General features: G+C 43.2%; 1 protein-coding gene across 1 annotated transcript in view; it reads right to left on the minus strand.

The window, feature by feature from the left end:
- SLC44A1 (solute carrier family 44 member 1) overlaps positions 1–21458 on the minus strand; it is a 277051-nt gene that overhangs the window by 144323 nt on the left and 111270 nt on the right. The window contains exons 4-5 of the mRNA XM_077475185.1: positions 11598–11734; positions 986–1079 (exon numbers count right to left, since the gene is read on the minus strand). Of these exons, the coding sequence (XP_077331311.1) occupies positions 986–1079; positions 11598–11734 (231 nt within the window). The remainder of the gene's footprint in view (positions 1–985; positions 1080–11597; positions 11735–21458) is intronic.

Here is a 21458-nt window from a genome sequence, read left to right on the forward strand (position 1 = left end):
GAAAACATGTGGTGTGGCTGTTTCAAGATGCATAATAAGAAGGCACTTTAAGAAAGATGGGCTGCATGGTTCAGTCGCCAGAAGAAAGCCATTACTATGCAAATGCCACAAAGTATCCCGCTTATAATATGCCAAACACAGAGATGAGCCTCAAACCTTCTGGCACAAAGTAATTTGTAGTGATGAGACCAAAATTTTGCTTTTTGGCCACAACCATAAATGCTACATTTGAAGAGGAGTCAACAAGGCCTATGATGAAAGGTATACCAGTCCTACTGTGAAACACAGAAGTGGATCACTGATGTTTTGGGGATGTGTGAGCTACACACGCACAGGAAATTTGACTGATGGCAAGATGAATGCAGTATCAAAAAATACTGGAGGAACATTTGCATTCATCAAACAGGAAGCTGCGCATGAGACGTACTTGGACATTCCAACATAACAACGATCCAAAACACAAGGCCAAGTCTACCTGTCCTTGACTACAGCAGAATAAAGTGAAGGTTCTGGAGTGGCCATCTCAGTCTCCTAACCTCAATATCATTGAGCCACTCTAGGAGATCTCACATGTGCAGTTTATGCAAGACAGCCCAAGAATTTACAAGAACTGGAGGCTTTTTGCCAAGAGGATGGGCAGCTTTGCCATCTGAGAAGATAAAGAGCCTCATCCACAAATATCACAAAAAGACTTCAAGCTGTCATTGATGTTAAAGGGGGCAATACACAGGACTAAGAACTGGGGTATGTAAACTTTTGATCAAGGACATTTGGGTAGTTTCTGTTATTATGATTTAAAAAGAGTAAAACACAGTTGATTAATAAATGGCTTCAGCCAAACATTAACCATGAGTGAAAGAAAGGTTTTTGTGTTGCCATACATATTCTCTGAAAAACGGCCAAGAAATCAAATTCTATAATATTATATATATGTTCAAGTTGTGCTTGAAATCACAGAGAATGGTTGTAACTATCTTTAACTCACCTTACTGGCACTGGAAGCTTTGGGCACAAAGACGATGCTTTCATACTGTTCGTGTACTGGCTAGGGGATAGTGCATAATCACAAAGATGTGACCCTGTGAAGATAAAGCAAAGCTAATAATTATTACCAGCAAAGATCACAATTTCACATGGCAAATTGCACAATGATTCTTTAAAAAGGTTATACAATAATATATATAATATTATATTATATTATATACACACTATCTATAGCTCTCTCTATACATCTACATATACACACACACACACTGGAGGGTTATTTACTAAAGGAAAAGCCACTTTGCACTGCAAGCGCACTTGGAAGTAAAGTCCCTGTAGATCTGAGGGGGGACATACAAGGAAAAAAAAAAAAGCATTTTAGCTTGCACATGATTGGATGATAAAATCAGCAGAGCTTCCACTCATTTCAGATCTACCCCTTAGATTTAGAGCGACTGCACTTCCAAGTGCACTTGCAGTGCAAAGTGGATTTGCCTTTCGTAAATAACCCCCAGTATCTCACAAAAGTGAGTACACCCTCATGTTTTTTGGAACTATTTTATTATATTGTTTCATGTGACAACTAGGGCTGGGGGGAAAAAAAAATTGCTTTTAATCTTGAATCAAGTTGTGAGTTCAAATCGATTGAAATTTGAAGAAAATAGATTTTTTTGATTTTTTTTCCCCTTCAGAGTTTCCGTAGCAGGGGGCGTGTCCGGGATGGCACTTGACACTGGGAGCAGACATGTGTGCTGTGTCTGAGGCTCTGAGCTCCCCACCGGCACAATCCTCCTAGTAATTCTCCTATTATTGCCCTCACACACGACCCTCCTGTGTCCCCCTAGCCTCTCCAGTGTGTGACTGTGTGCAGGGGAGAAGTTGAACTGTTAGTCAGCCGCCTGCGATTCTGGCCGTCGCGGACTTAATAATCCTGCCCGCAGCTGTGATTTATGTTAACAATTCCTAGTAGTTAAATAGCTTACATTTGAATTATTAACCACTTCAGCCCCGGAAGGATTTACCCCCTTCCCGACCAGAGGATTTACCCCCTTCTTGATTCAACACTGCGTTACTTTAACTGACAATTGCACGTGCGACGTGGCCCCCCAAACAAAATTGACATTTTTTCCCACAAATACAGCGTTCTTTTGGTGGCATTTGATCACCCCTGCGGTTATTTTTTGCGCTATAAACCAAAAAATGGCGACAATTTTGAAAAAAAAAAAAAAAAAAAAAAAGCATTATTTTTTTTACTTTACTTTTTTTTTTTACTTTACTTTTTTTTACTTTTTGCTATAACAAATATCCCCCAAAAATATATAAAAAAAAAATGTCCTCAGTTTAGGCCGATACGTATTCTTCTACATATTTTTGGTAAAAATCGCAATAAGCGTTTATTGATTGGTATGCGCAAAAGTTATAGCATCTACAAAATAGGGGATAGTTTTATGGTAAGTGTGTCCTAGGGGAGTGTTTCTAACTGTCTAGGGGATGGGCTGTATGTGACGTGGACACTGATCGCCGCTTCCGATGACAGGGAGCAGACAGGGAGATGCTGTTTACATCGGCATCTCCCCATTCTTGAGCTCCGTGATACGATCATGGGTAAATTCAAAGTAACATATGGGTACGTTACTTTGCCCAGCCATGCCAGTCTGCCAACGTATATATGCCGACAGCAGTCGACAAGTGGTTAATAAGAATTGTGCACAAAGGAATGTCAATGAATCTTCTTGGCTGTCTAGGCTGTGAACACTTTAGTAAATAAATTATTTCTCAATTACTTAAATACCAATTTTCTTCCAAAACATCAGTAAAAAAGGCAAGCATGCCGTGTTCTATAGCCAAATGTGCTACAAAGCATCCTGTACTCTTTTTCCAGCGTGCCGTCTCTTTCCCCACTATCACTATAGTATACTAAGGTCGGTATTGTCAGCTGTCACGCGCTTGCCTCAACCTGCTGTTGATAGGCACATTTTCCTTGCAAAGAATGTTTAAAGTGCAGTTACTGTTTACATGTTCAATTCAACTAAGAGTAACCTCAAGATTTGTTGTTTTATTAGCTCAATCCAAATACAGTATAAATAATTTGGATGTTTAACCAGCTTTGTTTCACACTAACTTTTCAGTTAGAGAAAGGGTTTGCCAATTTTGTTTGTTGATGCACTTTAATATAATAATAAAAAATAAATAAATAGATTTGTATCGAAAATAGTTTTTTTTTTTTATATACAAAAATAATAAAATAAAATAATTTGCTGATTTTTTTGGGGCGAAAGAAAAAAAAATAATAATCACCCAGCCCCAGTGACAACACTGAAGAAATGACACTTTGCTACAATATAAAGTAGTGAGTGTACAGCTTGCATAACAGTGTAAATTTTCTGTGCCCTCAAAATTACTCACACAACCATTAATGTCTAAACCACTGGCAACACAAGTGAGTACACCCCTAAGTGAAAATGGCCAAATTGGGCCCAATTAGCCATTTTCCCTCCCTGGTGTCATGTGATTCGTTAGTGTTACAAGGTTTCAGGTGTGAATGGGGAACAGGTTGTCAAATTCTGTTATCACTCTCACTCTCTCATACTGGTCACTGGAAGTTCAACATAGCACCTCATGGCAAAGAACTACCTGAGCATCTTAAAAAAAGAATTTTGCTCCACATAAAGAGGGTCTAGGCTATAAGAAGATTGCCAAGCCCCTGAAACTGAGCTGCAGCACAGTGACCAAGACCATACAGCAGATTAACAGGACAGGTTCCCCTCAGAACAGGCCTTGCCATGGTCAACCAAAGGATTTGATTGCACGTGCTCAGCATCATATCCAGAGATTGTCTTTGGGAAATAGACGTATGAGTGCTGCCAGCATTGCTGCAGAGGCTGAAGAGGTGGGGGGTCAGCCGGTCAGTGCTCAGACCACACACTGCATCAAATTCGTCTCCATGGCTGTCGTCCCAGAAGGAAGCCTCTTCTGAAGAAGATGCACAAGAAAGCTCAAAAACAGTTTGCTGAAGACAAGCAGACTAAGGACATGGGTCACTGGAACAATGTCCAGTGATCTGATGAGACAAAGACAAACTTATTTGGTTCAGATGGCATCAAGCATGTGTGGCGACAGCCAGGTGTGGAGTGCAAAGACAAGTGTGCCTACAGTCAAGCATGGTGGTGGGAGTCTCATGGCCTGGTGCTGCATGAGTTCTACCAGCACTGGGGAGCTACAGTTCATTGATAGAACCATGAATGCCAACATGTACGGTGACATACTGAAGCAGTGCATGATCCCCTCCCTTTGGAGACTGGGCCGCAGGACAGTATTCCAACATAACAACCTCAATCACACCTCCAAGATGATCACTGCCTTACTAAATAACCTTAGGGTAAAGGCGATGGACTGGCCAAACATGTCTCCAGACCTAAACCCTATTGAGCATCTGTGGGGCATCTTCAAATGGAAGGTGGAGGAGTACAAGGTCTCTAACATCCACCAGCTCGGTGATGTTTTCATGGAGGAGTGGAAGAGGACTCCAGTGGCAACCTATGAAGCTCTGGTAAACTCCATGCCCAAGAGGGTTAATGCAGTGCTGGAAAATAATGGTGGCCACACAAAATATTGACACTTTGGGCCCAATTTTGACATTTTCACTTGGGGGTGCACTCGCCTTTCTTGCCAGCGGTTTAGACATTAATGGCTATGTGTTGAGTTATTCTGAGGGGACATCAAATTTACATTGTTATACAAGCTGTACACTCGCTATTTTTGGGTTGGGGCCATTTCTATTTCCACCACTTCTTGTATTACAGATAGTACATGTGACCAGTAGTTTTTAATTGCTGGGAAGGACCAGATGTGTAAAGTCGCCCGGATCCCCGGTACACCACCAACACTCCGAGGACAGGGAGGTTCTCATTTTATGCAATCTATACGGGGTAATTTATGCCCGGTGTAGTATTTTGTATTGTATGAGGTGGTCTCGAAGTGAGACCAGGATTTTGAAGGGGAAGACCCACATGTCCTCCCAATCCTCAGAGTCCAGTCCCGGGATGTCTTGTGTCCATTGGTGATGGAGCTTTGACAGATCTGGAGAGGAAACTCTAAGGAGATGTGCATAGAGGACCGAAGTTGGTTTCCTGGTGCATTCATGTCTTGTGTCCCTCTTCAGATTGGATTGCACTATTTGCGTGTCGATGGGTAACATTTGGGCTTTAAACGCATGAGACAGCTGCATATAGTGAAATAAATGTGAGGGGGGAATATTATTGTGGCATACTAGATTGAAGGGGTGTATTGCCGTGCCGGTGGTGAGCTCAGATATGAGTTTAATACCACATTTGGCCCATATTTTGGGGTCTGGTAATGAGTAAAGATGGGGTAAGGCAGGGTTGTTCCATAGGGAGGGGGGGGGGGGGGCGTGTGGGAAGACTGCATCCTGTGGGAACTTCAAGTCCCAGTCCCGCCCTCCAGGCCTTTAGAGTCGTGTGCATAGAAGTGGTCAAGTCGTATGGAGCCTTGGGACCTCAAAGGGGTAAATGTGTTAGGGCCTCCACAGAACGGACCACTGCAGCCTTCATAACTGCCGCAGGGCGTCCGGCACTAGCCACCAAACTGCCATGACCAGCTGAGCTGCCAGAAAATATTTCGGGCAGTCCGGAAACACCAAACCTCCCTGCAACACCGGTGCATCAGTGTGGGCGGTTTAAATCTAGGGGGGTTTGTGCCCCAGAGGAAGTGCACTCACTACTTTACATTGTAGAAAAGTGTAATTTCTTCAGTGTTGTCACATGAAAAGATAGAATAAAGTATTTACAAAAATGTGAGGGGTGTACATACACACACACACACACACACACACACACACACACACACATATATATATTCTATATATATCACTTTTTGAAGAATTCTCATACAACTAGTTTCATGCGTCTCTTCTGTAATCGCTGTTTGCTTAAGAATACTATAGGCGTTAAAAGAAGCAACTCTATCCCAAAAGAAACTTGGGAGTCTGTCATTGCTAATGCTTTTTTTTTTTTTTTTTTTTAATTAGTTGCCTGATCCGCTAGCGCTTAGAAAAGGTGATCTGTACATTACTTTATTTTTTATTATGCACAAATGATTATTCTGTCATGGAAAAAAACTGTGGCCCCCTACCTTATTGGCATGGAAGGCGTTTACAAATAAAGCATTGCCCTTGTATAAAGCTACATACGCCAATAAAGGTGTACCAACTAAATTTGACAAGGTGTAGGGAGGTTGGATAAATGATAACTCCAATGTGCTTTTTGGAGGGTACAATACTGGCATTTGAGGGTCCCTGTGGAAATAGATTACATTTGCTCTCTGTCCCTCGGGGGTTTGAATATTGGGATTCACAACTGTCTATAACATAATATGTGCTGAAAATACTTGTGGGCTGCTATGCGTATTTGGTGAACAACTTCCTTCAAATCGTATTTATGAACAGCTGCAACCATTTAATAGTGATCTCACACCAAAATAGAATTAATATGTATAGATTAATAGTGCGCTTGTTCTTGAAACTATAGGAATCAACCAATTATGTTAAACCAAGCACTAAACAAATAAATCCTAAACATCCATATATTAAAGAGGAAGTAAACCCTGATGGGTTTACTTCCTCTTTTTCCCTGCAAAGGTAAAGCATAATGGACTACTATGCATCGCATAGTAGCCCATTATGTGTCACTTACCTGACACAGGAGCCAGCGAAGTCGCGCTGTCCCCTGTAGTCCGCCGCATCCATCTTGCTTGTGGCGTCTCGCAGCTCCGCCGCTGTCATTCGGCGAAGCCGCGATGACGTCACTCCCGCGCATGCGCACGGGAGTCGACAAATGCGGCAGCTCCATTTTTGGAACTGCCGCGTTCAGTGCGCCTGCGCGCCGCTGTCTACGGCGCATGCGCCGTAGACAGCGGTGCCTGTCTTCAGGCAAATATCTCCTAAACCGTATAGGTTTAGGAGATATTGCTTGGACCTACAGGTAAGCCTTAATCTAGGCTTACCTGTAGGTCAAAGTGGTTTGTAAGGGTTTACAACCACTTTAATGCTTGAATTCAGTGACTAGAAGGGATATTCCTTGAAGTCATGTGACAAGTGACGCAACACTTTGGATAGAGCCAGTGATGTCATTTCCAGAGGTCTCGTATACCAGGAAAAGCGGTGAGGTGGTGATGAGCGGTCACCAAAATTTTTTAAATATGATGTGTAAAGATTTTTAAATGTGAGTGAGCATTACATATTTTAATAAAAAATAAAAAGTGTTTTAAGCAATATTGCGCAATGAAATGTTCTTCTATACCCCGAGTAAACGGGAGACAAAGAAGAAGGTTTCTGTTGGCCCTTAATGGGGATTTGAGTCACACCAGGGTGATGCCTATAGAAACTGAAGATCGTTTTACCAACAAAAAGCTTTGTTTGACCTATATTTTTCAAACCCTGAAGGGGAGCGGCCAATTCACTCAAGGTGGCTGGTGGAGGCTTATGCTTGTCACGAAAATAAGCACATTGTGATCATGCATTGGAGCAGGGACAATTTTTGCATTATTGTAATAACTGCTTCAATTATAGGAGTATAAAATGTATTTGATGGTTTTAATATTTATTCTTTTGATATTTGGTTTATATATGAATTTGCTCTGTGTTATTTTGTTACACTGAATTCAAGCACTAATATATGGATGTTTATTCATTTAATTTAGTGCTTGGTTTACCATAAATTGGTTGATTGATTCACGTAGGTTCAATAACAAGTGCACTGTTAATCTATTAATACTATAACGTAATGTGTTGTTGTTTCCTTCAATGTTTATGTCACTATCCTAAATAATTGCTGCATTACTTACTGGTGCTGAAGCACTGAAGTGCTGAATGTTGACAGTTTTCCCTGTTTTTGTACTTGCATATGAAAACAAAAAAAACGTTTAAAAAAAAAAAAAAAAAAAAATCAACGGGTTGCCTGTGCCATGTTGGCTCAATGGTACCATTACTTTTGAGTTATGATTTCGGACGTTTGAATGACCTTTATAATCTAAATACTTGTGGATCATATGGACGCAAAGCATCTAAGCTTAAGCCTGGCTATTGGCAGAAGGGAAATCAGCAATCTTCTTTTGACAAAAGAAAGGGAACCAGGGCTTTCTTACCTCCCATATGTTAGTGTAAAACTCATTCCAACATGTTATATAGTATTTGTTAAAGTACATTTAATATTTATATATTTGTATTAAATACACCACTGAAATACATTCAGTATATGAGAATTGTTAAACAAGCCATTAAAGTCCCCATCAACAAAGCCCTGGACCTCTTTGATGACTACACTACATTAAAAGAAATGCAGCCTAATCCAGAATCCACCCCAGCATTTGACTGGACATTGAAGTAGCTTCCGCATCCCTCTGCTCTCCACCAAAGTGATATTTTCACATTTGTATGACAAACTGAACTATTTAAACAAACAGGCCCAGAGTGGTGCCCTCCAAACCTCTACAATTCATAGATTTGCAATACTATTAAAGTGTAAGTAAACCCCCCCTATCGTTTTCAGCCAAGGAAGCTGCCATCTTTGCCTCGGTTTAATCTACAGCTGCCATGATGCAGCACATGTGATCAGTTATGACACCAGCCATTGGATGGTTTGACAATTTGGTTGAGAGCTTACTTGTTTATTTCATAGTATTTACTTGTGCCGATGTCTAACGTTTGCCTTTGTCAGACTTATCAGCTTCAGCTGACTGGGGGAGATCGATCATTGTTTGTCTCCTCACCCCTGACAGAACGGGGATTTGTGTGTCAGGAGCGATTGCAGGTGCCTGTCGGACATCGTGGCCGCCAGGCACGTGCATCAGCTCTTAAGTGACTCGGTGGTGCATGCACCCTCTATACCCCTGCCGTACAGCTATGGCAATTTGCGCAGGGGAGCAATTCTGCCACCGTCAGGTGGCCGGTCGGCAAGCGGTTAAAATGTTAGAGACCATATTAACATCATTTATATGGCCAAAATAATAGAAGGAAAATGAAAACTTACCATCCTACAACGGCCTAAAGCTGAAGCTGGCATGGCACTTCCCAATATGTACTACTACTGTTTGGCAGGACAATTGCATCATTTGATCAACTGGTTGACACCTGTCATTCCGGGGGTAGTGGAATCACTACCTTATTAAAATCACTAACTTATTAAACCTTAAACACTTGCTGATAGCACTGGAGGCTCCATTATCTGCTTTGGGAAGGGAGCGTATACATATCTTGACTCTTCCATATATGTTGTGAAGGGAGGCTAAACAGCTGGACAAATTTGATGACACTAATGTAGATCTACCCCTGTGGCACAACCCCATGTTTTCTCATACCCTGCATTTTGCAGATTACTCCTTTTGGAAAAAAAAAACATGGTTACACTACAGGATGTATACGCAGGAAATGTAATGGCCTCCTTCACGGAGCTACAGAGAAAATATGAACTTCCCTGTACAGTATTTTATAGATCCCTCCAGCTGCATCATGCTCTAAGGACTCAATTTGGTGTTACAAGTACAAAGTTCTCAGACTATCCACTGATTAAAGTATTAATGTCACAGGGCCCTAAAGGCTTAATTTTTTACCGTTTATTCACATTTATTGGCCATCTCACTTAATACAAGTCCTCTGGAGGTTCGCAATAAATGGCAAAAAACTTATACCCGACTTATCAAATGAGGACTGAGAGGAAGCGTGTGCCTCCCATTTAACAGTTTCACCGGCAATTAATAACAAGCTTAATCAACTATACCTGGTACATCAGTCTTAACACTGGTAAGATTACATTCCGATGCATTGACTTCCAACAGCGGCATGTACTACCATCAGTCATTTAGGACAACATTGGATCATTCAGAGATCCTCGCTGAACTTCTGGAGTGAGTTTGCTGTACTGAAAGTAAAGGGGCCGAATAATTTTGCACGCACCACTTTTCAGTTTTTTATTTGCTAAAAGAGTTTAAAATATCCAATAGATTTTGTTCTACTTCACAATTGTGTCCCACTTGTTGGTGATTCTTCACAAAAAATTAAAATTTTATATCTTTATGTTTGAAGCCTGAAATGTGGCAAAAGGTTGAAAGTTCAAGGGGGGCGAATACTGTCGCAAGGCACTGTATAATATAATATAATATATATACCTACAGCTTAGAAATCTGTAGTTGCAAGATAAAAATCAAAAAGTTAAACATTTTTGCAAGAGGCTTTTTTTCCCTTAAAACCTAAAAGCCTGGATATGACAGTCTCGATTTTCCTCTGGTTTAGAATTGAATATATATATATATATATATATATATATATATATATATATATATATATATATATATATATATATATATATATATATATATTTATTTATTTATTTAATTTTTTTCACATGAACTGCACACAGGTTTTTTGCATTTGAGTCAGTAAACATATTTTTTTTAACTTAGATTTGTAGTCCCCTTTAGAACGTTTATTAATTTTAATCTAAAATAAGTTAATTATTTTGATCTTTATACTTAAAGACATAGGATTTTGTCAAATGCATTAAAATGCTAATTCTTAAATACCATCCATGCTACTTTTTATTTTTTAAATAATCTGAAATGGAGCAAGACTTTTATACTACTATGGCTCAGAATTGCTCCAGAGGTCAAATGTTCCCCTGACTGTTATTCTTTTGCATTTCTCCATCAGGATTAACATCTACAGCAGCAATAAAAAGAAATTTATGTATTCATCTCCACTCTCAGTGGGTCATAAAAGAGTCCTTGCAGTGTTTTATGTGTCCATGGAGCTGTTCCTTACATGTTTTGACGCTTTAGATACAAGCTAATGAAACTGCCAAGAGAAAAAAAAAAAAAGAAGAAGATTCTTACAGTACAGATCAGAGAGTGACTATTGGTTGGCCATAAATTGGCAAATATCTCACTAAGAATAACTGGCAGGGAGACAGCTAACTGACTATGAATGCAGCATTACTGCACCACTGCCATCTGCCATTATATTTTATGTTATTTAAATGACAAGTATTGATCAGTCTATGTGGCATTCAATACTTGCTATTATGGTTGATGATGCTATGGAAGAGAATAGGCACCCTGTCGTAACTACTTCCAAAGATGTTGGAAGTTGGAAAAAGTCATTATGAAGCAATATATGCTTTTATATTTGTTACTGTCCTATGCTTTTTTGAATGATGCACTTGACTGGTGATACCTGAAATGGGAACATTGCATGTGGAGACCGAGGCATGTATGGTCAACCCAAGTACTTTTATCAAAAGTTAAAAAATTCCTGTTTTTTGTATTTAAAGTGCACTTTTTTTTTTATATATCAGCTGTGAATGAATCAGGAATACAGAGTGAATCTTCCAAAAGAGAAAGAAAAAAAGTAGATGTATCAAAAAAAAAAAAAAGAAAAAAAAAAAAAAAAAAAAAAAAAAAAAGGGAAGAACAACTCTCTATCACAAAACTAAAAAAAAAGTTTGCTGAAGCCCTAAATTCATACTTTACCCGAAGTAATGAAAGCCTTCAGCTGTATTCATATAGATTTTTCTCAATAAAATCAGATGGTTTAGAACACTTACCATTATTTTCAGCAAATTTTTGAACATCAGACAATGTTTTAAGCTCCTCTTGTGGACACTGGGAAACACACAATGCTATAGATTTTATTTTTCTGTTTATCAAGTCCAGCTTGCAAGGATCCAGAAAGAATACATACCTAAATGTAACAAATAAGAAAAGGGAGTACATTATTTTTGGTGTCTAGTTAATAGTAAAACAATAAATGTTTTTTTTTTATTATTTAGAATACAATAGCCTACTCACAACAAAGGCAGCAAAGCAATTACAAAGTACACAAAAGGGTTATTTTACTAAAACAGTAGAGTGCAAAATCTGGTGCATGCTGTGTATTAGCTTTGCCAAAAAAACAAACAAAAAAAAACCTGGAAGCTGGGGTTAAAGTGTTTCTAAACCCAGGACCCTGCATTCACTATATCTAGTCTCCCACAGTATACAGACCATGATAATGCAATTATTTTAGTAAATTTAAACTGCTAAATACCTTTTCTCATCATCTGTATATAGCAGTCATGTGACATCTATCAGTGTCTGGTTAAAGCTTGTAATAGGAGTTTTCATTCTACTCTGACTGTCCTATGAGCCTGCAGACCCCTGACCCTCTGTCTGGCCAGTGCTGATGGGCCTTGTACTGATCACATGCACCCTCCCAAGGAAAAAAAATAAAAATAAAAAAACACCAAACTGAGCATGTGCAGAGTGAATCTAAAGGCTCTGTACTATCAGGAGATGGAGTAAGGGCTGTGGAAGAAGGGGAAGATCAGAGAAGGCAGGATCAAACAGACTTTTTACACAATGCGGATGATTAACCCCTTAGGTTTCACAGCGAGTATAACTAGCATGCATTACTGCATATACAGACTAAATTTACTGTTTTGGGTTTAGTAACACGCAGAGTACAAGTATGTACTCGTGAGTGTATGTAATACAGGTTTTTCATAGTGATTAACAGCAAAACTTAGTAACAGACTTTTATGTGAATTATAGTCGTTTATGGGTAATCACTTCTGTGTAGGTATAGATCTATGGCCATTTCTGTTAGTTGTGACCCTCTGACCTTACCATCTATATCATCACATTACATTCTATTTAGTGGGAACTGGTTTTAACCACTTGCTTACTGGGCACTTAAACCCCCCTCAGTCCCAGACCAATTTTCAGCTTTCAGCGCTGATGCACTTTGAATGACAATTGCGCGGGCATACAACACTGTACCCAAATGAAATTTTTATCATTTTTTTCCCACAAATAGAGCTTTCTTTTGGTGGTATTTAATTACAGCTCGGAGTTTTATTTTTTGCTAAACAAACAAAAAAAAGATGCAAAAAAAAAAAATCATGTTTAATAGTTTGTTATAAAATTTTGCAAACAGGTCATTTTTCTCCTTCATTGAAGTGCGCTGATGAGGCGGCACTGATAGGCTGCACTGGTGGGCACTGATGGGCTGCACTGGTGGGCACTGATGGGCTGCACTGGTGGGCACTGATAGGCATAGTTAAGGCGGCACTAATAGGCACAGATAAGGCGGCACCGATGGGCACAGATAAGATGGCACGGATGGGTGGCACGGGTGGGCACTGATAGGTACCACTGATAGATGGGACTGATGGGCACTGATAGGTGGCAGTGATAGATGGCTCTGATAGGTGGCACTGCTGGGCACTGATTGGCGGCACTGCTAGAGGACACTGATGGGCACGGATATGTGGCACTGGGGTGCAGCACCTTTGTTGAGGCAGATTGTGGGCACTGCTGGGTGGCACTGTGGGCACTGCTGGGTGGCACTGCTGGGTGGCCCTGACGGGGGGCACTAATTTTTTATTATGTATAGTTATGAGGGGGCAGGTGGGCACTGGCAGGGCTGGCCGTGATCGGGACTGATGTCCCGATCACGGCCGCCGGTGATCGGCTTTTTTTTTCTCCTCGCGCTGTCAGCGCGAGGAGGAATAATAGCCGATTACCGGCTCCGTTATATCACATGATCAGCTGTCATTGGCTGACAGCTGATCACGTGATAAGGGGTCGGGATCGACCCCTTGCACGGATCGTGATCAGGTGAGTCTCTAAGGCCGCGTACACACGGGCGGACTGTTCGCCCAACCTTGTTCGGCAAACAGTTTCATCAAACAGTCCGCTCAAAATTTGCATGAGCGGACTTGCCCACACACGAGCGGACTGTTTGACGAACAAGGTTGGGCAAACAGTTCGCTCAACTTTTGAAATGAACGGACTCGCCCACGTAAGGCGGAGGCAAGTCCGCCCATTTCGAGCGCGTGTACAGGTAGGCGGGGCCCGCGAAGGAGACGTCGCGGGCTCCGCCGCCTGGAATGGGCTTAAAGGGGAACCCCAACGCCGAAAAAAATCGGCGTGGGGGTTCCCCCCAAGTCCACACCAGACCCTTGTCCGAGCACGCTACCCGGCCGGCCAGGAAAGGGGGGCGAGCGAGCGCGCCCCCCCTCCTGAGCCGTACCAGGCCGCGTGCCCTCAACATGGGGGGTGCCTTGGGGAAGGGGGGGCCGCGCGGCCCCCCCACCCCAAAGCACCTTGTCCCCATGTTGATGAGGACAAGGGCCTCTTCCCGACAACCCTGGCCGTTGGTTGTCGGGGTCTGCGGGCGGGGGGCTTATCGGAATCCGGGAGCCCCCTTTAAGAAGGGGGCCCCGGATACCGGCCTCCCACCCTATGTGAATGAGTATGGGGTACAATGTACCCCTACCCATTCACCTGTGAACTAAAGTACAATAAAAAACACAACACAGAGAAAAAATATTTTATTGCACAGCTCCGGGGGTCTTCCGTCTTCGGGGGTCTTCTCGCCGGACTCCTCCGCTATGTGTGTGTAGCTCTTTTGCTAGCGGAGGAGTCCGGCTTTCTTCCTCCCCGCCGCCGGCCTCTTCTCCCGACTTCGGGGGTCTTGTCCCCCTCTTCGGTTCTTCTGCCGGGCCACCGCGCCTGGTCCGGTGGCCCGGTCTTCTGTCGCCGTCTTCCGTTCTTCTGTCGCCGCCTTCGGTTCTTCTGCCGGGCCACCGCGCCTTCTTGTAGCTCTTTTACAGGCGGTGGCCCGGTCTTCTGTCGCCGCTGTCGTCGCCGCCGCCGCCGCCTTCCGTTCTTGTTCTTCTTCTTGTTCTTCTTCTTCTCCTGGAGATGTTGACTCGACGAGCTCTCCGGCCGGAATGCCAGAGCCGCGCTGTGCGGTCACTTATATAGTGACAATGGGGCGGTGTCACATGGTATATGTCACATGGGTTGGTCACATGGTGACCCCGCCCCCTTACGATGTCATAGTCCCCATGTGACATCAACCCATGTGACCAACCCATGTGACATATACCATGTGACACCGCCCCATTGTCACTATATAAGTGGCAGCGGAGCGTGTCCCTGGCATTCCGGCCGGAGAGCTCGTCGAGTCAACATCTCCAGGAGAAGAAGAAGAACAAGAAGAAGAACAAGAACGGAAGGCGGCGGCGGCGGCGACGACAGCGGCGACAGAAGACCGGGCCACCGCCTGTAAAAGAGCTACAAGAAGGCGCGGTGGCCCGGCAGAAGAACCGAAGGCGGCGACAGAAGAACGGAAGACGGCGACAGAAGACCGGGCCACCGGACCAGGCGCGGTGGCCCGGCAGAAGAACCGAAGAGGGGGACAAGACCCCCGAAGTCGGGAGAAGAGGCCGGCGGCGGGGAGGAAGAAAGCCGGACTCCTCCGCTAGCAAAAGAGCTACACACACATAGCGGAGGAGTCCGGCGAGAAGACCCCCGAAGACGGAAGACCCCCGGAGCTGTGCAATAAAATATTTTTTCTCTGTGTTGTGTTTTTTATTGTACTTTAGTTCACAGGTGAATGGGTAGGGGTACATTGTACCCCATACTCATTCACATAGGGTGGGAGGCCGGTATCCGGGGCCCCCTTCTTAAAGGGGGCTCCCGGATTCCGATAAGCCCCCCGCCCGCAGACCCCGACAACCAACGGCCAGGGTTGTCGGGAAGAGGCCCTTGTCCTCATCAACATGGGGACAAGGTGCTTTGGGGTGGGGGGGCCGCGCGGCCCCCCTTCCCCAAGGCACCCCCCATGTTGAGGGCACGCGGCCTGGTACGGCTCAGGAGGGGGGGCGCGCTCGCTCGCCCCCCTTTCCTGGCCGGCCGGGTAGCGTGCTCGGACAAGGGTCTGGTGTGGACTTGGGGGGAACCCCCACGCCGATTTTTTTCGGCGTTGGGGTTCCCCTTTAAGCCCATTCCAGGCGGCGGAGCCCGCGACGTCTCCTTCGCGGGCCCCGCCTACCTGTACACGCGCTCGAAATGGGCGGACTTTCCGAGCGGGAACAGTCCGCTCATTTCGAAAGTACAGCGGACAAGCCCACACACGGGCGGACTGTTCGCTCAAACACAGTTTCAGCGGACAGTTTTTCGGAATTTCCGAAAGACTTTGTCCGTCCAACTGTCCGCTGAAACTGTCCGCTGAAAGCCCACACACGAGCGGACTGTCCGCCCAAACACTGTTCAGCGGACAAGGTTGGGCGAACAGTCCGCCCGTGTGTACGCGGCCTTAGACTCGCCGATCACAGAGCGCGCAGGCCACTCGTGCACGGGACTACGTCAATAGACGTAGTCCCGGCAAAGGAGATCCGCGCTGTAGCCGTCATTCGGCTATAGCGTGGGTCTCAAGTGGTTAAATAGTTTACAGCTCTTTGGTACTTTTATTGCACTTTGTATTAAATTGGATAGCACTTGTAGGAATAAACAATCTATAGAATATATGGTATGTTATAAAAGGTTAGGATTGAGGAGGCGCAGCTCATGTTTATTAACATTTAAAACACAGGAACTTGGGAAACCTCGAAGTAACACAGTTAAACCCTTACATAATGGTGCTGCAAGCAGGGTGTTTAACCCTTTCAGTGCTGGCATCAATACATGCTACACTATATTAGTTGTTATACTATTGCTCACACCCCACGGTGAAGGAGAGCCCAGAAATTACCCAGAAGAGCAGTGAGCTGGAGCAATTGGAATATCCATGGGGGCATAAACCCGCAAAGCTTTTTCTGATCGTCCTGTTAAAAGGGGTCAGAAACATCTGATGAGTTTGCACTCTTCACATATGTGGTTATATGTTCTTATCTGCATTCATGCAGAAAAAGGTGTGAAGAGAATTGCTAAAATTGGGAGAGCTATTTTTGAGCATTGACTAATTTAACTAGTGCATGATTGTTTTTTGTAATATGTGAAGTGCCTCACTTTTAAAAAATAAGCCGCAAAACAAGTAGGAAACACCCGAGAGGGGATAATCATTCAGACAGAATGTTGTACAAAGCTTTGCCATACTGGCTTTACTGGCTTTATTTATGATTTATTTATGATTTGGCTGGCTGAGTTTACTACCACTTTCAAGGGGCAGCTACACTATTATTCAAAGAATTTTTTTTTGTAAATTTTGAAGACTGCACAGAATGGGAGTTGGATTTTTTTTGTATTCATTATATTTATGCATTTTCTAAATATATAGAGCGTCATTAGTTGTTATGCCCTGTACACAGGATCAGACATTCCTACAACAAAATCTGTCAGATGTTGGCCCAAACTTGTCTTGCATACACACGGTCACACAAAGTTGTCAGAAAATCCGATCGTTCAGAATGTGGTGAAATAAAAAAGTATGTCGGGACTATAAACAGGCCAGTAGCCAATAGCTTTCATCTCGCAATTTACTCTGAGCATGCGTGGCACTTTGTGCATCGGATTTGTCTACTCACGATCGGAATTTAAACGCTCGGATTTTGTTGTCGGAAAGTTTTAGATCCAGCTCTCAAACCGTGTGTCAGAAATTCAGACGGAAAAAGTCTGATGGAGCCCACACACGATCGGAATTTCTGACAACATGATCCGATCGCACATTTTCCAGCAGAATGTCTGACTGCGTGTACAGGGCATTCGTTTTTTTCAAACTCACTACATTTATTTGAGCATATAGTGCACTATCATTTGCTTGCACGTGCCTTACTTTTTTGTCATATCTTGTAATGCGACAAGGCTATCTGAACTAAGGTAATGCTACGTGTGCAAGATGGTGTAAATTACGTTTTGCTACCTTTATTTGTGGGCTTAAGCAAGTCTAAAGTTCTAAGGGTATAAGTACTGAAATAGGAAAAAGTTCTTTAAAGATGTATATGAGAAACACGAGAGAATCACTAGGAGTTGGTGTATGTTTTCGTTTGATTAAATGAAAAAAAACATTTGTGAGATGAGCTGCAGCTTTAGAATGTCTATGAGAGAAACATGTCTATGTGTTCTCTCTGAGTTTGTGTGAGACAGACAGAGAAAGAACTATGTAGATTACTACTTTTCCTTCTGAACATACATGGGGGTTGATGTACTTGGGTTACTTTTATACTGGGGTGGGCGTTGGCGGTAAAGCAGCGCTATTTTTAGCGCCACTTTACCGTCATTTTTGTGGCGCGATTTGGCCGCTAGCAGGGCCATTTTAACCCCCGCTAGTGGTCGAAAAAGGGTTAAAACCGCCCGCAAAGTGCCGCATAGCACTGCAAAGATGCAGCTTGCAGGACTTTGACTGTCCTGCAGGTGCACTGCTACAGTGTGCAAGCCCTCAGGCTTTCACATTGGAGTGAATTGAGTGGCTCTATCAGGGTGCTTTGCAGGCGCTACAGCGCTAAAAATAGCGCCTGAGAAAGTAGCCTAAAAGTGGCGACTGCAAAATCTGGTGCAGCTCTCCATACAAACTAATCAGATTCCAGTTTTTTTTTCTGTAAAAACTTATTTTAACCACTTGCCTACTGGGCACTTAAACACCCCTCCTGCCCAGACCAATTTTCAGCTTTCGGTGCTCATGCAACACTGTACCCAAATGAATTTTTTGTCCTTTTTTCCCCACAAATAGAGCTTTCTTTTGGTGGTATTTGATCACCTCTGGGATTTTTATTTTTTGCGCTATAAATGAAAAAAATACAGAAAATTTGGAAAAAAAATGCATTTTTCTTTGTTTCTGTGATAAAATTATGCAAATTATAAAAAAATTTTCATAAATTTTGGCCACAATTTATACTGCTACATATCTTTGGTAAAAATAACCCAAATTAGTGGATATTATTTAGTCTGTGAAAGTTAGAGAGTCTACAAGCTGTGGTGCGAATCATAAAAAATTGATCACATCTGATGTACTGGTGGCCAATCATTTCTTGTGACCCGAACAAGCCAGGAAAGTACAAATACCCCCAAATGACCCCTTTTTGGAAAGTAGACATTACAATGTATTTAGTAAGAGGCATAGTGAGGTTTTTGGTGTTGTAATTTTTTCCCACAATTCTTTGCAAAATTAAGATTTTTTTTTTTTTCCCCCCCCCACAAAATTGTAATTGTAATAGGTTATTTCTCTCACGTGGCATGTGTATACCACAAATAATGCCCCAAAATACATTCTGCTACTCCTGAGTTGACCAAGTTAACTTGTTGACTACCTATTACACTTTTGAAGGCCCTGGAGCACCAGGACAATGACACGTGACACCAATACGTGGCACTGATGACAGATGGCGCCAATACGTGGCACTGACAGATGGCGCCAATACGTGGCACTGATGACACCTGACACTGATGACAGATGGCACCAATAGGTGGCACTGGGGACACATGGCACGGGGGATGGGTGGCACTGGGGACAGGTGGGCATTTGTGTGAGTGTTTTAGTGTGTGTGTGTAGCTGCAGCGCTTCATCTCTCCCTCCTCACACGCTGTCTGTGTGAGGAGGAGAGCCGGCGATGAGATGATCTCATATGTTTACATATGAGATCACCTCTCATTGGATAGCCCGATCAAGTGCTAAATGGCCATTGTGATTGGCCATTTAGCACGATCTGTGATTGGCTGTGTCCGAGGGACACTGCCAACACGGAACTTCCCCAATGCGCACCCGCGGCGGCGCACATTAGGAAAGTAAACAGGAGGATGTCCAGGGACGGCCTCCCGGCAGTTAACGTCCGCTCTGTAGCCGTCTTTTGGCTATAGGGCGGGCGCGAAGCGGTTAACAAGCTAAAGTTAGAAACTGCTTGGCTACCATACACAGCTGCACCAAAATTTTGCACTCTAGTTTTAGTAAATCAACCCCATGGTTTTTGTGAAGTCAGTCATGTTGGAAGAGAAATGGGCCATCCCCAAACTGTGTCAACAAAGTTGAGCGCATGAAATTGTCCAAAATGACTTAGTATGCTAACGCAGGGTTCGACAAAACCCGGGCACCAGGTCGCATTTGCGACTAGAATTAGCGACCTGGTGCCTGGGGCAGCACAGCTGGGGGTATCCTTTCTCCGTGGACCCCCCGGGCGTGATCGCGTCGGGCCGTTCTGCCGGCGGCCAGTAATTGAGGCCGCGGCTTTGAGGCCTTCTGCGGTCCTATGATTCCTTCTGGAATCTGGCGCCCTCTTGTGGTGGCCTTTGGTATGACAACCAGCAATGCTAATGGAGCTTCCACTGTTTTTTTATTGCCTGCCTATCTCCTTGCCTTTATTTAGAACCCCCTAAACATTATATATTTTTTATTCTAACACCCTAGAGAATAAAATGGTGGTTGTTGCAATACTGTCTGTCACACCGTATTTGCGCAGCAGACTTACAAGCGCATTTTGGGGAAAAATAATTTATTTAATAAAAAAATAAGACAACAGTAAAGTTAACCCAATTTTTTTTTTATATTGTTAAAGATAATGTTACGCCGAGTAAATTGATACCCAACATGTCACGCTTCAAAATTGCACCCGCTCATGGAATGGCGACAAACTTTTACCCTTTAAAATCCCCACAGGCGACGTTTAAAAAAATTCTACAGGTTGCATGTTTTAAGTTACAGAGGAGGTCTAGGGCTATAATTATTGCTCTCACTCTACCGATCACCTCCTATGTGTGGTTTGAACACTGCTTTCATATGCAGACGGGACAGGGCGCGTTTAAAAATTTTTTTCTCTTTTTCTTATTTTAACTTTATTTTTATTTTTTTCACTGTTCTTTTTAAAAAAAAAATTGTGTCACTTTTATTCTTATGACAAGGAATGTAAAAATCCCTTGTAATAGAAAAAGCATGACAGGTCCTCTTAAATATGAGATCTGGGGTCAGAGAGACCTCAGATCTCATATTTACACTAAAATGCAATAAAAAATGCAATAAAAATTGTCATTTGAAAAAAAAAATAAAGAAATAAAATGTCCCTCTAAGACAGTGATGGCGAACCTTGGCACCCCAGATGTTTTGGAACTACATTTCCCATGATGCTCATGCACTTTGCGGTGTAGTTGAGCATCATGGGAAATGTAGTTCCAAAACATCTGGGGTGCCAAGGTTCGCCATCACTTCTCTAAGAGCTATGGGCAATGACTTGGAGACAGGGGGGGCAGCGCCATCTTCCCCTCACTCGTCTCCATGTCAGGCCAGGGACAGGTCCGGATCGCCGTTACCGACCTGGCTCCTAACTTTTTAAGCTGGCTCCTAGATTCCAAGCAAATTTGTCAAGCCCTGTGCCAACGCCTTAAGATTTCCCTTCACTGGAATCAAGGGGCCAAGCCCAAGCCCTGGAAAACAACCTCACACCATAATCCCCCTCCGTCAATTGATTTTGACCAGTACACAAAGCAAGGTCAATAAAGACATGGATAAGCAAGTTTGGGGTGAAGGAACTTGACTGGCTTGCACAGAGTCCCGACCTCAACACGATAGACCACCTTTGGGATAATTTAGAGTGGAGACCGTGAGCCAGGCCTTCTCATCCAATATCAGTGCCTGACCTCACAAATGCGCTTCTGGAAGAATGGTCAAACAATCCCATAGACACCCTCCTAAAGCATGTGGACAGTCTTCCCAGAGT

This window comes from Lithobates pipiens, unplaced genomic scaffold (genome assembly GCF_037356315.1).
Source record: "Lithobates pipiens isolate NorthernLeopardFrog02 unplaced genomic scaffold, aLitPip1_a1.2 Scaffold_13, whole genome shotgun sequence".
In the NCBI taxonomy this organism is placed as follows: domain Eukaryota; kingdom Metazoa; phylum Chordata; class Amphibia; order Anura; family Ranidae; genus Lithobates; species Lithobates pipiens.